This window comes from Cardiocondyla obscurior, linkage group LG02, assembly GCF_019399895.1.
Source record: "Cardiocondyla obscurior isolate alpha-2009 linkage group LG02, Cobs3.1, whole genome shotgun sequence".
In the NCBI taxonomy this organism is placed as follows: domain Eukaryota; kingdom Metazoa; phylum Arthropoda; class Insecta; order Hymenoptera; family Formicidae; genus Cardiocondyla; species Cardiocondyla obscurior.
Window position 1 is genome coordinate 9,181,218 of NC_091865.1, and position 16,839 is coordinate 9,198,056.

The following is a 16,839-nucleotide window of genomic DNA, read 5'->3' on the forward strand; positions in this document are numbered from 1 at the left end:
TTACATTTAACCAAGTAAGCCAAACGACTCAAACGAGACAACATGCGATTAGCAAAGCTACAATGAAATAAACGAGAAAAAAATAATGTCGACAAATCTTGTGGCACAAAATGGTGCCAAACGAAAGAATTAATTCTGCATCGCGGAAAAGCTGTAACAATGAATTCAATTCAATTTAACATCTTTTTTTTATGATAAAGAAAAAGGACTGGATAAACAAGTTTCAGCTTCGAAACGGTTTTAAAGGAACGTGAGAAGATGGCGGTACTGCATTGACCTGATTTCCTTCGCTCGTTGGGTCATTATTAGTTCTGAGGTCCGTCGCTTCGTCGAGTGTCGCGGACGAAGCGTTGCATCGCCGATCGGCGAGATCGCGAGGGACAACCGTGAGTGTGAGCGTCGACGAGCGACGAGGTGTGGAGGTGTTGTCCACGTTCGCGTCTGTTTATAACCGACTTTTTGTGCAACGAACAGCCTTGCGCCGACGATGAGTGCCGAAGAGGAAGTGTTGCGCATTCAAAAAAAGCTCAACAAGATGTCGAGCGGAGACGGGACGGTGAGTAATAAGTGAGTAAAATAAAGATCCGCAGAGTATACTGGCCGGGGGGTGCGCGCGCGTTAAAATGGGGAACCGCGTTCTTATCGAGGAATGCCTAGCATCTTGCCGAATGCCGCGGCGCTCCGCTCGTTCTCGATGCGCGCCAACTCGGATTTCGGAAAAGCAGAAGCCACGTAACGAGATATCCCGCGAACCAACGTTTTGTTTACCCGTGGAGCACGATGTCGCTGCCGCATGGCGTCCAATTCACTCCACATATCCCCCGTATTACCGTAGTAATCCCACTACTTCAATGTTGTTTTGTTGTATGCATCGTTATTTTATTTTTCCGTTGCGAGTCACGCGGCTTTTGTTACAAAGTAACTCTCCTACAGATATGTTTTGCCGTAATTAGTTTTTTAATAATATATTATTTTATTTTTTTTTATTTTGTCTTTGATCCTATAATTATTTCTGAAAAGTAAAAAAAGTGTAACACTCGCGATGTATACAGCTATGATGTTAGTATTGAAATTTATGTTCATTATACTGTTTAAAAGCATAAAGCTCGCTGATGCAGTAGTGTTTTTATCAATCAGGGCCAGGAGCAGGCTTTGGAATTGCTCAAGATCCTTCAAAAATTGCCTGTTGATTTGGAACTTTTGACTAAAACGCGCATTGGAATGACTGTAAATGCCTTGAGGAAATCGAGCAGGGACGAGGAAGTTATTTCTTTATCGAAAACTCTAATTAAGAATTGGAAAAAGTTTTTGGGTATGTGCACAATGTAACAAATATATTAATAACTTTTAGATAACGTATTATGAAAATTAACGATTTGCTTGGTATTAGGATCGAATAAAGAGAAAGATTCTACGTCGTCGAGTAGTTCAAAAAAGAAAGATGAGAAAGTAGACAAAGCGAAAGAAGAAAGCGATCAGAAAAAAGAGAAAGATACAACCGACTCCATCGAAACAAAAGTGAAGGAAGAAAAACCCGTTAAAGATATTCAAAGGAAACAATCGTCTTTCCCAGCTCCTACCACAACAGATGCAGTCAGATTAAAATGCAGAGAATTACTGGCTGCAGCTTTACGCGTCGATGGAAAAGTCATTGATGGCTGTGCTACTCCAGAAGAATTAGCGGAAGAATTGGAGGAGGCAATCTATGCGGAATTTAAAAATACTGATAACAGATACAAAAATAGGGTAACTAAACATATATTATTCACTATCTCGCATGTGAAATTGTTCTTTTTCACGTGTAATGTAATATCTGCTACGTACACTGTATTTTGTACATGCTTGTAATTTTAAATACTTAATAAATTTTACAGGTGCGCAGCAGAGTCGCTAACCTGCGCGATGCGAAGAATCCTAATCTACGAATGAACTTCTTAGTTGGAGCAATCACGCCCGCCAGGTTAGCGGTAATGACGGCGGATGAAATGGCAAGCGACGAGATCAAGCAGCTACGCGAGCAATTTAAAAAAGAGGCCATCAACGACGCGCAGCTCGCTACTGTACAAGGAACCAAGACCGATTTGCTCAAGTGTGGTAAATGCAAGAAACGTAACTGCACGTATAACCAAGTGCAAACGCGCTCGGCCGACGAGCCGATGACTACTTTCGTTCTGTGTAATGAGTGTGGAAACAGATGGAAATTTTGCTAAGCTCAGTTCTATCTCATGATTTATATAAATCCAACGAAATGTATATCGATCATCATCCGCTTAGAGTTTAATACTTGTAAGTTGAATTCAACATCGTGATGCATATTTGTACTTTCTTAGTTGTGTCTTACTGAAAAAAAACTCATCTTTTTAATTAATGGAATGCACGTAATCGTATTTTTTGAATTTCATTGACTTGTCTAAAAAAAATCATCATCGTCAATCGAAATAATTGTCTTATAAACATTTTACATCCGTTGGAAATTATATACTTACTTTTTTTATTTTCTTTTTTTTCGATCGCTTAATTGAATTACACATACAAGTGACAAACTATATATTAGTTCGTTGAGCATAACGACATATTCATGAGGAATATATTTCTATTTATGGTTGTATATATTATAAATTGCTCCATTAGATCACGGCTTTGTGGAAGTCTGAGTGCCCTCTTCAAAAGTGAGAATATTTAATAAATATATTTCTGAAATACGTAATGGCATTAATACGAAATGGTAAATACGAAAATACGTAAATGGCATTTTAATTGATGCGCTTTAATTCTAACTGCGATTGCAATTTTGACTGTAATTTAATCTTGCTGTAAGTTTTCAATTTAATGCATATAATGGTGTGATACAAGTAGATTACTTTATCACTTTGCTGAAATACAAATGTCTATAAGAGCTATAAATTGTGTCTACAAGTCTGAAATATACAGATATGTATAATATCGATTGAGCTTTTTTTTAATAACCTTTCTACGTAATATTTTTGACAATTATTACAATTGCAAGTTTGCGAGATTATCTTGCTTCCTTTAACTTAATGAAAACTGCTTTACTTACATTTAATATTTTTCACCGATGAACCACGGATGTACGTACAACTTTACATGGTACCACTACATGGTGGAAGATAAGATAATCAGTTGAATTCCTTAGTTATTTTAATTTACAAGTAACATTGTTACTTCACCATTGAATCATATTTTATTCTTAAGGCACGATCAATCGGATTGTCACGTCGAATAGCTGTAACATTTAACACAATGACTATACTTTTTATTTAAAATTAGTTTACGAGTTACATTTATATACATAAAAAATTTATGACTATTACATTAAGCTTATGCAATGTAAATAGTATATTCGTGCATGTGTACGTGTGTGTATGCGCGTGTGTGCGTGTTTGTGTGTACATGTTTGTGTATACTAACGTAATAATAGAGCTCTATTAAAATCCACATTTATACTCAGCGTTTGGATAAGAACTTAACAGGTAGTCATTTACATTTAGTTCGTATCAACTTGCCACGGGTGGTGATACCGGAATGTCGTAAGTTTCTCGCTCTCAAACGTCAAGTCAGTTCAGATTCTGTCCAAGCAACGCGAAACTTTAGTAGAATAAATCTGCGTTTGTATCACACATGTACTGCACGCGAATCAAATGTGATGACTTAAATTTGTACTTTATCTTAAGGTGAATCTAAAAAAAAAAAAAAAATTGCTTTGAATACCAATTATAAAATACAGCCACGTTTAGCATTAATTAGATATGAGATATAAGTACAAAATCACTGGTTCAAATAATATTTAATTAACATTGTAGCACATTTCATATCAATATTATACATTTCGCGCTAAACGTGATCTTTTCATCAAGTGTAATGCAATCTTTATACATAAAGCTTGCACAATACAGAATTTCGAATCTCTTTAGTTGTTTTTTCACAGGATGCAAGTACAAATCTAAGTTTTTTCAGGCGCTTTGTTTGCTTGGGTATAATCGCACGGTAATCGTACGGCAATCTGACACAATGAAGCATACGTTGGGAAATAAAATGGACAAGGCGGGAATATCGCGAGTGAGCGCGAGGGATGTGATTAACCAGGGGTTTTGTAGGCCCACGATGAGATTATGCGATATTTTCTGTAAACTTCGAAAAGGGCTTTTTCTCTCTCTCTCTCTCTCTCTCTCTCTTCATTATGACCGAGCTGATTAACGTACTCTTTACTTTGATCGACACGACTACCATGAGACAAGCAGGCGCCGTCGATGATGGACTCGCTCTTAAATTATAAACAGATATACACGCATATCTTAAATTATCTTTTTATAATGTTATAATAGAGTCGATTGCTGTTTCAACTCAATGATAGACTGGTGTGCTCACGAATCGTCGTATAACGTTCTTATTTCTCTTGTCTTTTCTTTCACAAACATATATTCATACACACACACACACACACTCACTTTTTCTTTCATTCTTCCTCGTTTTCTTAATTAATTTACTGTATACACACATAGGCTGGACTCGTATTTTTATACTTAATATACATCGAGTCAATCTTTACACATTTTCTTTATAATGAATTGTTTTTTATCGGACAAATATTTAACAGACACTTGAGATTCTTGCGGTATACGGATATACAATGTACATATATTTAAATATATATACATACACATATATGTACGTGTATACGTGTATACATATATATAATATTATAGATATATATTTTTTATTTCTTGCATGACGAACGATATATAACATATGCATCCTGTAATTCGTTTATTAATAGACTCTCCTCTTATATTCATCTTATTTCTTTTTTTTCTAATTATTTTCTTCTTTTTCCGTAAAATGCATGACACAAAAATAAATGCTTATATCTGTGAATTATATTTATCTTCTTTTTCGCTTTCCTTATACGTACACATCTTCCCGCAACGAATACGCTTAATTAACCATATATAGTTTAGCTTCTTCTTTTTACAAAATATCACAAAAATCACACCAGCCTTTGTTCGCAGCAAGCCATGTTGTTGAAATCTCGTCAAAACGACCACTTCACTTCTGATTTATTTCGCGCTTGAAAATATTACTATATAAATTAACGTGAATATCGATGCGATCGCACGTGCTCGTGAAAATATGCGTTTTAATTGTCGTTGGCACTGATTTACCTTAAATAGACAGACAAGGAATTCTATGCAGTGAATACTTGTAACTGCTTCGTAGCCAAGTATTGTAAACAATTTTGAAAAAAAAAAAAAAAAACGCCCAATGTCAACCTCCCTAAATTTTCAATTCTAAGTCTATTAACTAAATTTTAGGAATTTTATATATAAATAACCATAAGTGAAAATCAAAGTTTGATCAACTCAAATAATTGCCGAGCTTATGAGGCAAACTCGAAACCCTTGTCATAAATGTAATAATTTTGTAATAAAATTACTCAGATAAAACTTGGGTTCAATTTAGACTTAGAATAATCTTGTATCTTCAATATAAGAATTAATGATAATCGCGCATCATCTGATTATATGTACAGAAATTGGTCGTGGAACAATCTACATATTGACATGTCATGGCATCGCTCGGCATTGTATTTTCGGTATAGCAGGTGCATTCTGTCACATTTTTACCGCGTGCACGTGGTATCGGCATATATACGACGTTCACACATTCGCGCACACGATACAATATCGTCTTAGAATCTAAACATCGACTTTTTTCTTTTTTTTCTCCATTAATTTTTTTTTTTTTTCTTTTAACATTATCACGAATTTTGTTGTCTAAGTTGCATTAAGTGTCGTCTCGATTCGAGAGATAAGTTGACGCACTGCGGAGCTCTCGCCACTTTGTATTCTGAATGCCCGAAGAACAAGGAAAGCGAATCGGACGACGAAACAATGAAAGCGCTAGTGACCAGCACGATGCGCGGCCTTTTCACCGAGTGTAGATCACGCGTGTCAAATCGGAGAAAATACATCTAAACGCTACTGTCTTTTTTTATAAATATATGGTTGTCCAATCGTTCTTATTGCACGAACTCTTTTAGCGAAGCCTGACATACGCATGAAAATCTCTGAAAATCCGGAGAACATTTTTCTTTTTACGCACACCAATTAGATTAAATACTTCTTCCTCTTTCAGGGAAAAATCTGTGCACCTTGCAATTTATTATTAGCACATTATTAAGAACGATTCGTTTAACGTCAAGTTATCCTACCGATGTGTGTCGGTTAGGTTCTTTCTTATATTTTCTTACGCATTTTTATCAAATTATTATTTTCAATGGAAAACCTCTTCAAATCGCTAAACGCGAAGAGAACTCCCGTATATAAAATATTTATCTTTTTAAAATCGTATAATATATATATTTATATATTATCGAAACTGTATTTTTTCTTTTAATTTTATTCATTACGAAATTTAAGTGAAGAACGGCGAGTGCTCACAACGATTCGAGCTGCTATTAAATCCTGCCATTTTATCATTTCTATTTAATTTTTTTTTAGATGATAATTTACAGAAAATACATTTTTAATCTTAGAAAAGCGATTTTGTACACAAAGATGCTTATGCCAATATTCTGAATGGTTTATATCGAAAAATCATACATCTTACAGTTGATGTATTATTCGTAGCGCATTTATATTTTGTTTGTAATAATAGGCAGAATAAAAAAGGATCTCTAAGATACATATGTCGTATTAACACAGCTATTTCTCAAATTCCCTGTATTTGTTTCCCTGAATGTTTCGATAAAATACGGCTCGTTGAAAGTATTTTAAGCAGATGTCCAAGAGCGTAATTAGCATTCAAAAAAATATATATATATGTATATATACGGATTATTACGAATAATTATTTTTTTTCTGTGAATTATCCAAGGCAACATGATGCATCAGACTTATTTTATACAGCTGTGAAAAAGTTCGACGCCTTATCATCATAAACATCGATAACGTTAACAAAGTATTCACGGATGTCCATCATTTTTGAATAAACGCAAATGTTCATAATTTATATTGTCCCACCGAATCATCGAACGACAATACGCTTGATCTACTTTTTTTTCCCCCACAATAATTAAGTGGTACTACCCAGACAAGAGTTTGTTAATAATATTACGAAATGTCTCCATTCCAGTTTTTACATCAAGTCTCGAAAACCATTCGTTGTTCGTCGATAAGACACTGGGATTAAAAATTTGTCAAGCGATATCCAATTGGTGGGCGAAAGCTATTTATTTAGCGCGCTCGAGTTTATCTTAACAGCATTAACAGCGATTCGTTAAAAAGATTACAAATCTTCCACAATAATAAAAAAAAGAAAAGAAAAGAAATCTATAGAATAGACAAATACAATTTGTCATCCATAGCTAATTATACAACAATCTCGCGTATTAAACACGCGAGGTGCAATAGAAACACTTGCAAAATTCACAACTTTTGCGCTTCCGCGTCTAACACAGAAAAGGTAAAGAAAGGGAGGCTGGCAAGGTTGCGATATTATCACCGCAAAAATCATCATTAACCTCCCGAAACGTTACAGATCACGTCTTCCTTATTACTTGGCCGTTGTTTAACTATGGAAAAAAAAAGTTTGCAAACCTTTAAGTTGAGGACTGCACGAAATTACACGCTGTCGATCGCGTTCCTGCGAATGGAACATTCGTAACTGACCGTGCACCTGTCACAGTAAGCCGCGCGTAGTAATGATGACGGCGAGTTCCTCGATCCGAACTGAGAAATGCACTTCTAGAGATCCCAAAGAGCATTTACACAGTTTTGTGCAATTAATTAACGCTTTTTACACTTAGCATGGTCTTTATACACCTCATTTGGCTTCGTCTTGTTCCATCGGCTCCTCGGAAACCTCTCGGGAATGTTCTGGCGTGGTCCTGTCATTATAAATAAATACAATATACGCGTATTATAATGCAATTAATTTTAATAATCTCGTAGATCTAACAAATTTGATATAAACATAAAAATAATAATAAAATTTGATACTAACGTGAGGTTTGTAGGCTGTTGCATAGATAGAGAGGCCATTGCGGACACGGTTTCCGTTTCATCGTGTTCTTTTTGGCTCGCCTCTATGGCGCTCATAGCAACTGTATGGGCAGCGAGTTTTACGCAAGGCCAATGTGACATCTAAGAAATAATACAATACTATGTTGTACGATAAACTAAATACATTTAATTAGTGTCATTATTTCTTTCTCATATAAATTATTTTTAACTTATACTTATTTAATATAAATAACTATTGAATATTAAACTTACTTGAATGGCAATAGTTTTCTGTAGTGTATCGATAGCGTTTTGGCAAGGAATTCTCGTGAGTTCTTCGTCTCGGAGCGGACTAGGTTCATCACCAAGCAATGCCCGAACGCATTCCTGTGCCGAATCGCAGATTGCCGCTAAATCGTAGCCTCCTTCCAAAGCGAGGACGACTTTGCCATCGGCCAGATTAAGTAACTGTTGTGTCATTCTACCGAAACATGCCGGGCTGACTTTGTAGCCACCAAGTGGCGCTGGATGGCCCACAGCTGCATCAAAACCAGCCGAAACGATTACGATGTCCGGATCGAATTCTTTTGCGATTGGCATAACAATCGTACGAAACGCAGCAAGATATTCCGCGTCGCCCATGGGTGGATTTAGGCCACCGGACCATGCTACGTTTACGTTGAAGCCGAGACCCTCGCCAGCGCCGCACTCAGTAGGCCCGCCGGTTCCAGGGAAAAAATTACCGTCATCGTGTCTGTGTATCGATAAATATAACACCCGCGGATCGTCGTAAAACATTTGTTGAGTACCATTTCCATGGTGAACATCCTGCCGAAAATTTAAAATACGATAAATTTATAATATAGAGTACCTAAAAGTATTTAAAACCGCAATTCGGTTACAATTCAAGTCTATTGTGCATGCTATTATTTGTTATATAGAATTATTTTAATTTAAAATCACAGTAATATGTATGTTACAGTCTCATAAAAATGTTATGTTGCGCGAGCACAATGATAATAACAATTCTTACCCAATCTAAAATTAAAATTTTTCTAACGTCGAGTTTCTGTTGAAGTAGCCTTGTTGCAATCGCTACTGAGTTAAAAAAACAGAAACCCATGGCTTGATTCGTTTCCGCGTGATGCCCGGGCGGTCTTACTACAGCGAAACCGTTCTTAATATCGCCCAATGCAGTTTTAAACGCAAGATCCACAACGCATCCCACTGCCATTCGCGCGGCAGGTGCGGTATTAAGCTCGTTCCACGTTGTATCTGAATCAACACCAATTCCGCCGCAAGGGAGTCGGACAAAACTCTTGATAGGCAATTGCGATAGCTTAGACATGTCCAGTTTTTGTCGGTTCATTGGATTAGTTCCTATGCACATCGCAGGAATAAATTAATGTCACTACTTTTTATATTACTGTTTTATATTGTTAAATAGATAGAATAATAAATAGTTACCAAACAATAATGCATGAGCTTCGCTATGGCATGTTTGGATCTCTTCGAGTGTAGCCTTGCGCGAGCGTATTCGGTCGCAACGTTGCAATAGACCCGTTTCTGATAGTCTAGCCCACACGCTCTGTAATCGACCACCGTGCTCAGGATGCCCCCTGACCGTTTCGCCACAGACACATGCATGTTTCAACATTAGTGGATCGTAAGCTAATCCCGTAGTAAGCCGATGCGAAGAACTTCTTACGAAAATATCACTGCTACCCTGAGGACCTTTTAAAAAAATAATTTTATTAGTTAAAAATTATTTATTAATTTTATACTGATATTTTTTACTTTTATTTTATTTTTTTTGTAGATAAATAAAAGTAATTATTTAAGTGATATATACAGATAATGTTGAAGATAAATGCGTATTTTATTATCTATTAATTTTTACCTAGATGTACTAGAGGACTCGATAATGCTCTTGAGAGTGGCCTGACTGACTGAGCGGTTCTGTTTAAACCTCCGGTGTAGATAGTCGATTCATTCGTCTGCAATGTGTGTCTCATCATGAGATCCCTTTGTTGTTGCAAGAACTGTTCGCGGTCTCTCTGTTGTTTCGATATTTCGCTTTCCTCCGGATGATCCTTCTTACCCGTGAGATCTATTACCTCAGATTCTTCAGACTCTGGTGCTTCATCTAATTGATTGGTCTGGCCACGCGAACCAACTCGCGTTAAAACAGTCTGGCGGATCTGCTGTTTTAAATAATTGTGCGCTTGTTGTTGATCATGCAACTGCTTTTCTGCTAAATATTCCTCATAATGAGTGGTTGATGCGATCATGCCACCTTGCAGCATCGGATGACCGAGCGGTAATGGCGCAGATTGAGTTCTACCTATATAAAGAAAAAGCAGAAAAAAAAAACAAAATTGTATAAATTCTTGGGTCTAACACACTGTTGATAAGGAGTTATTAAATTACGCGTGCTGTGTTTCGTGTAAAAATGGTTCCTCAGAACATTTTGAATAGCCAGCCTCGATAAGTTCAGTCTCGTTTCCAGAGTTATTTGGCTCGGAGAAGATCGTCACATAATATATTGAAACAGGGCACGCGCGTGGTAAAAGAGCTTCTACAAAGACAAAGAGGGAACATACTACCTAAAGGCCGGTGATGACCAGCCTTTTGCAGTCTTGCGTGTGCGACTTGTGTATCCGTGATTGGTGTCGGGGTGTGATATACCGCTGTCGCTGCTGCTGTTGCCGGATGCTGCCTGCTGCCACCCACTGTCGCAGACGATGTCGTTTGCTCCTGTAGATTTTGCTGTATCTGTTTATGGATGTAAGTCGGTTCGCCCTCGATGACCGTCAAGGTTGGATAGTACGGCAGATTGCTGTGTAGCATTTGACCGGTAAGTGGCATGCCTAGGCGAGCTGTAAACGCAGCCCGCACTTCTGCTTCCGACACTGGTGCCAATTTTGTCCCACTCTGTTAATAAAAAATAATATTAAAAAAAAATAAATAAAATTAAACACTTGAAAATATTCTAAAATTATCGACTTTATCTTATCGTTTGAACGATAAGTAACAATGCAAAGTGCAGATTGTACTCGAAGCTAATGTAATAAATAACTTTGCTGTCAAAAATATCTCGTTATATTCACAACATTTACTTTGTATGACTTCTTTATTTAATTCAAAATATCATGGTTCTTTTTTATCCTAAAAAAAAGTTCTCGCAATTAAAACACATACTAATTAAACTGTCGTATATGTAAGAGAGCAGTCATAACTAAAAGTTTTTTAAACGGTAAAATGTACTTACCGAACTTGACTGAACATGAGGTCTGCCCAATGAAATGTTAGGCATGGACGGTGAGCTAAAAAGCGAAAGATCCGAAAGGCTACCTTGTTGACTACTGCTAGTGAGGCGTCCTCCATATGCCGGATTTTCACTTTCCTGTAATGAATCAGAGAGATATATTTCCTGATAAACGTCCACGGCATCAAAAAGATTGTAACAATGTAAATAGTACGTAAATGTCGAGGCTTACTTCCTGTATCGCCGTGTTGCTTCCAGCAGTGGGACTGGCTTGAGAATTGTTCACGGTTGGAGGTGAGTTAGGCCCGGACTCAGGATTGCTGCCAGGGTCTGAAAAACGTACAATTAGTACGTCAGCACCCCCGAAAAGGATAGAAAAGAACGGTGTCGTCTCGTCGCGCAACATAAATATGCATGTACGTTAAATAAATATGACGATGACGCGCTTCCAAAAATTTCATGCGAATGTGCATTTGCATTGCACTTACAACTTACAACGCGAACAAAGACGAGGACGACAATCGTACGATTCGATGACACACCGAGAAATAAATCGACTTCGTCACACCTGCCGATGTGTAACGGCGTATATGTTAATTTTGACCGTGACGATTCACGAAAAACCGGCTTAAACGACAGATTACTTTTATAAGTTGTATCTAAACGTAGCTTTTTAAATGCCTCTCAATTCGCGTTATTCAAGATATTTCCTCGTCAGTAACAACTCACTTAAATAACTCTGAACGAAAGTTTTAGCGCTAATCTTTACATATGTTAATCGAAGAGTAGTCTTGCTCATGCCGTTACAGAGTAAGTAACAAGCGTCAAAAAAATTCAACAATCAATTAATTGAACACTCGGGGTGCAGTAAAAAAAAAAGTAAAAGAAAAAGAAAGAAAGAAAAAGAAAGAGAGAGAGAGAAAGAAAATAGATGTTTATAACATAATATTGGCAAATGCTTGCGCAGAGGAAAATAGAGAGAGAAAGAGAAAGAGAGAAAGAGAGGTCTCGTTGTCAAATACTTTAAAGTAGTTCTCTCAAAGAGATAAAGCTCGCGCTTGTGTGTATGTATGAGAGAGAGAGAGAGAGAGAGAGAGAGAGAGAGAGAGAGAGAGAAAGAGGAACATACTTGCTAATAACGACTTCCGCTTGAGGTGCGACGCCAGGCGATCCTTCCGGCGTGCCATCAGGGGTGAGTTTCTCAACGCTGATGCCATGTTCCTCTCCACACGTTGTTTTAGTCGCACCTTCAGCAAGTTCGGCTCCGAGGCTGGCCAATTTTTTCAGCCGATTGTTAGTTGGTCATTGTCATACAGTAAAAAAAAGGGGTGGGGAAGGAAGGAGAAAAGGAAACGGATGGAAGGCAAGCAAGAACGCGACGCGAGACATTTCGCGTTCACATTCACGTTCGCTAGCTCGTATTATTCGTATTCAATCGACATTTACCGAAGAAAATCGTAAATAAAAAAATATAGAATAAAATTAGTGTACACGAAGTTAATCAATAATCCGAATAAACGTTTAAAAGAATCAGACTTTACCTATTTTACTATTTTCTCTCTATGCTGCAAGTGTTTTCTGTGTTCAAGTTTACGGATATACATTGCACATGTTAATGCACATTTTACGTAAATCAACATGACTGATAATTTACATTAAGATAATACACACGTTAATTAGCGAGTAACTCGCCAACTGACTAATATAAATTACAAATCGCGCGCATTAAAAGAACATACGAACAAACGTGGCTTAATTTTTTTATATATATATTTTTATTAAAGTCAAATAGATTTAAAGTGTCACATAAAAAAAAGATTAATATTTGTAAGAACTAATTGTCAATTCATCCATAATTAATTGAAAAATGATACGCACGACTTGTCGGTGTTGTTTACGAATAATCCAAGCGAGTGAATCTTATTAAGGATAATCATTATCCTTTTTATTTTCGGATAAAAATTATAATCAAAGAAAGCAAACATCGTGTTGACGCGTAAGCTCATTTTCTAGGATTCAACTCGTTTCTCGAACATCGAAACACCATGCTTTAGTAGACATTCTATTGCCACACAAACTACCTGTATAAAGTATGCATAAATTAATCGGTACAACTTGGGACAATCACCTGTTTTCCTGAGCGGGAAATCGTCATTGAACTTTTGGAGCATTTGCGGCATTTGATACGGATGCGCCGCATTCGTAGTGCTCGATGATTCCGATTGCGGTTGTAACCTGAACAAAAGCAAAATATTTGGAGCGTTTATAACAAATCAATGATACTTGAATAAATTTTAAAGCGAAGCATGTTCATCGAGAACTCAGAAATGATATTCACGACATGGAATCGTTTTCTACGCTTTCTCAAAGAGTTGAGTAAACATCTTACCAGCTCCTGTATCCTGGTGTTCCAGGTACTGCTCCATTCGCTGCGGCAGCTGCCTCTCTTTGCTTCTTGTTCACCAGAAAACTCTGTAATCGTAAGCGTCATGTTTTCATTACTCATCAGTGCTCAAAATCGAGGTCAAAAATACTAGAGAATCCTTTCCCATTTCTATATTTAGCATCTTCCGGTAGAGGAAGAAATCGAAACTTACATGAAGGCGTTCTTTGACTTCCGTAGACGCGTTTGCGCTATGATCGTGCTTATCTTTCTTTCTGAGAGCCTCGAGCCTTTCCTTCTCTCGCCTCTGCTCTTCCATCTGTTTCTGTTGTTCCCAGAGCTGCAACCAAATTTCAAATTGTCAGTAAATCTTTTTTTCTTCTTTTTTTTGACATTTATTTAGATTTTTGGACTTTTAGCCTTTCCGAGGTCACCAAACAGAATTCCACGAATAAAAATAAAAGTAAAAATTCACCCAGTTAAGCCTTCTATCCTATTAATTATTATATTTCGTTCATAATCCAAAAATACGCAATTATGACAAAGTTGCGAGTCCACGAGGGTAGTATTTACTGTTTACCAATCCCCCATCCTTAGGAAAGTTATGTTTTAATTGGTTTAATTCGGTAACTATGGGATTAATTCATGCAGCTCAAACAATCATCGTCTGCAAAATGACGCAAACCGTGTCCCTCCGAGTTGTTATCGGTGGCCTTAGCTCGATTACGAGATGCCACGCACAGCTGCTGCATCAATGGGGCTATGGGATTCAACGGTAATTTTCCATACGGCTGTTGTTATCTCGTCTGCTTTTCTCGCGAGAAAGATACCGTATTCCCAAAGTTCAAACTCAGATCCCCGTAACACAAAACCTGTCGCAGTACTATAAATTTCCATACCGTACCAGTAATTCCCATTTTTTTACACGGCATGGTAAACAAAGCGCGTCGTATTTAATGCAATAAACTTTATTTCCAAGACTGACAATTAACGAAAAACTCTATTTATTTAATTCACGTAATATATACGGTGTTACATGTGCAAGATTATACGATGCGACGAATTCATGCGTGATTATGATAAGCGAACGTCATGATGCATGCGTGCTATACGACGCGGAAAGATTATCGATTTGTAGTAGAACTCTCATTACACACCAACAAATTTAGCACAAACAAACATTTGTTGAGAAACAAGATATATTTTAACACTGTTAAAAGAATGCATAATTTACTGACTCTTTTCCAACGTGTAAATTTATTCTACAAAAAAAAAATAAATAAATAAAAATTTACTTCACACTCAAGAAAGAGTTGACTTAAAGATAATTCAATGTAAAGATAAATTTTATATTTGCAAGGGAAATTAATACCCGTCTATCTATAAATATTTTTCAGCTGGTCGCATCCGCGGTTTACTTTTCATCACTTGCAAAAACGATCGTCCTCGTTCATACGCAAAGTGACGGACAATTATTCTGAACGATTATCGATTCCTGGCCGTTGCGTCCGGTAACAAAATGTACATATTCGTACCATCCTTAGCAATTAAAGCGTACTATGGCTTCATAGCAGAGAAAAAAAAAAAAAAAAAAAAAAAAAAGAGATAAGCGAATCTAGTTAGGCAAGGACCCGCGGGATTTCGCGGAACGATGCGAGGCAATCAGACCAGTTTATTTTCACGATCAACCGTTATTGTTATTATCGTCTTTGTGACGCACGTTACGCGCTTCGACGACAATGAGAGGAATATTCCGCTGGACTTTCGACTAGCGCAGGGACAAATAGAGAGGCAGAAAGAGAAAGAGAGAGAGAGAGAAAGACAGTAAATTAATGAAAGAATAAGAGAGGGAGAGAGACATAACTAAAGAATCGGCATGATGAAAATAAGAAGCCGAGACCGTTGAATAAAAAGAGGAAGAAATCCACCACCCTCTTTTCTCTTTCTTACTGTATGTGTATGAATGGATAATGCATCTAATAACGCACAAGCTCTATTCTCCGTATTTTAATTTTAATATTTATTTTTTTTTCTGTTTTAAGAAAAATGATAATCCTTACCTTTAATTGTTGCATTTGTTGTTCGTGTAGTTCTGCCAGTTGTCGTTCCTGTGCATGGTATTGCTGCCGGAGGATCTGCTGCTGAAGCTGATGATGCTGCTGTAGCTGGAAACAAATCCAGATATCTCAAGGGTAATGTAACTTTCTCAGCTGAAAGCTGAAAATGTCAAAAAGTATCTAAACGCAGAATAATTAGCTTCGCAAAAATTCGTGAGTAAAACGCAACGACGAGACAGTAACAGACGTCTCTTTTCAACTGAAATCATCGTCAGGTGTTCGCAGTGCATTTTTCTGTACCATGATATTGTATATTAATGCTGTTTGTTCCGAGTAAAAAATAAAGATGAGTCCACTAAAAAGAAGTGAGGAAAGAGATCGAGTGCGGAGAGCTTTATCGACATGTCTCTGAACTAAAGATTGAACAGAACATGAATATGCCGAGTGGAAATGCGAAGGTATGCATTGTTGCTGGCAGTGGCAATGGCAGTGTCAGTGCCAGCGCAAAGTTACACCCGACACGCCAACGTAGCGCGCATCCGACACGTTTAATCCAATTCATCGTGTCTCTCGAACGTTTTTCGTTGCCCGCTTGTCGTTGGTCGCACGTGGGCGTGCGTTAAGTTGCCTTTTCTCAGAAGGAAATGCGAGGGCTGCTGACACAGAGAGCAAAGCGATTTTGCCCAATTGGTTACGTCCGCAAACGGGCACGTTGTCACGCGATTCTCCTCCCTCCCTGTTCATATACACGTTGCACACGTTGCACCTTTTTTGCGGCCACATGTCAAAAATCGACATACGATTTGAAGCCGAAGTTACGCTTGGCCATAATTCTTAAATCAACGAAACGGCAGAAAGTTACCAAGGCTTCCTTGGCTCTTACTACAAAAAGTGATTCCTTGATCGTAGGAGAAATGTTTCTCTCGAAAATAAAGATCCCTCTTCGAAGAAGTATTTAGCACCCGGTGAATAAAAATACAGATAAGAGAAAAAGAATGTGGCGTATAATGGATAACAATAATAGTATAATATTATTTCGATGCGTGCGAAAGATAATACCGTCGGAAAATTAAACGTTGCACGTGCACATTACCAATACCGATAAGTGCG

The 16,839-nt window shown here is 37.4% G+C and overlaps 2 protein-coding genes across 15 annotated transcripts in view; one reads left to right on the forward strand and one right to left on the reverse strand.

Annotated features, from left to right (window-relative positions):
* The first annotated feature begins 318 nt into the window (after positions 1–318).
* On the forward strand, positions 319–4,361 carry Tfiis (RNA polymerase II elongation factor). Of its 2 annotated transcripts, none has more exons than XM_070670872.1 (4): positions 319–567; positions 1,138–1,312; positions 1,391–1,746; positions 1,875–4,361. In XM_070670872.1, exons 2-4 carry the CDS (start codon positions 1,222–1,224, stop codon positions 2,208–2,210), a joined length of 783 nt encoding a protein of 260 aa, XP_070526973.1. In that variant the 5' UTR covers positions 319–567; positions 1,138–1,221; the 3' UTR covers positions 2,211–4,361. The 2 variants fall into 2 exon arrangements, with proteins under 2 accessions (XP_070526973.1, XP_070526969.1); XM_070670868.1 differs by having other exon boundaries at positions 321–556.
* The window catches only part of Hdac4 (histone deacetylase 4), a 65,999-nt gene continuing 51,436 nt past the window's right edge, over positions 2,277–16,839 (reverse strand). For 9 of the 13 annotated variants that reach the window (XM_070670582.1, XM_070670572.1, XM_070670553.1 and 6 more), the window contains 14 exons: positions 15,733–15,837; positions 13,887–14,012; positions 13,679–13,761; positions 13,418–13,524; positions 12,419–12,559; positions 11,522–11,619; positions 11,293–11,427; positions 10,625–10,955; positions 9,922–10,365; positions 9,489–9,755; positions 9,055–9,401; positions 8,295–8,849; positions 8,023–8,162; positions 3,787–7,906 (listed from right to left, as the gene is read on the reverse strand). In XM_070670582.1, the coding sequence (XP_070526683.1) occupies positions 7,843–7,906; positions 8,023–8,162; positions 8,295–8,849; positions 9,055–9,401; positions 9,489–9,755; positions 9,922–10,365; positions 10,625–10,955; positions 11,293–11,427; positions 11,522–11,619; positions 12,419–12,559; positions 13,418–13,524; positions 13,679–13,761; positions 13,887–14,012; positions 15,733–15,837 (2,943 nt within the window). In that variant the 3' untranslated portion in view covers positions 3,787–7,842. Of the gene's footprint in view, positions 3,245–3,786; positions 7,907–8,022; positions 8,163–8,294; positions 8,850–9,054; positions 9,402–9,488; positions 9,756–9,921; positions 10,366–10,624; positions 10,956–11,292; positions 11,428–11,521; positions 11,620–12,418; positions 12,560–13,417; positions 13,525–13,678; positions 13,762–13,886; positions 14,013–15,732; positions 15,838–16,839 lie in introns of those variants that run through there. The other 4 variants (XR_011547021.1, XM_070670563.1, XM_070670518.1 and 1 more) reach the window with 4 other exon arrangements.

Excerpts from the sequence above, each read along its gene's own strand:
- Tfiis (XM_070670868.1), top strand. The coding sequence starts at position 488 with ATGAGTGCCGAAGAGGAAGTGTTGCGCATTCAAAAAAAGCTCAACAAG. Across the intron at positions 1,313-1,390 it reads GAATTGGAAAAAGTTTTTGG|GATCGAATAAAGAGAAAGAT; the intron begins GTATGTGCACAA and ends GCTTGGTATTAG. Across the intron at positions 1,747-1,874 it reads ATAACAGATACAAAAATAGG|GTGCGCAGCAGAGTCGCTAA; the intron begins GTAACTAAACAT and ends TAAATTTTACAG.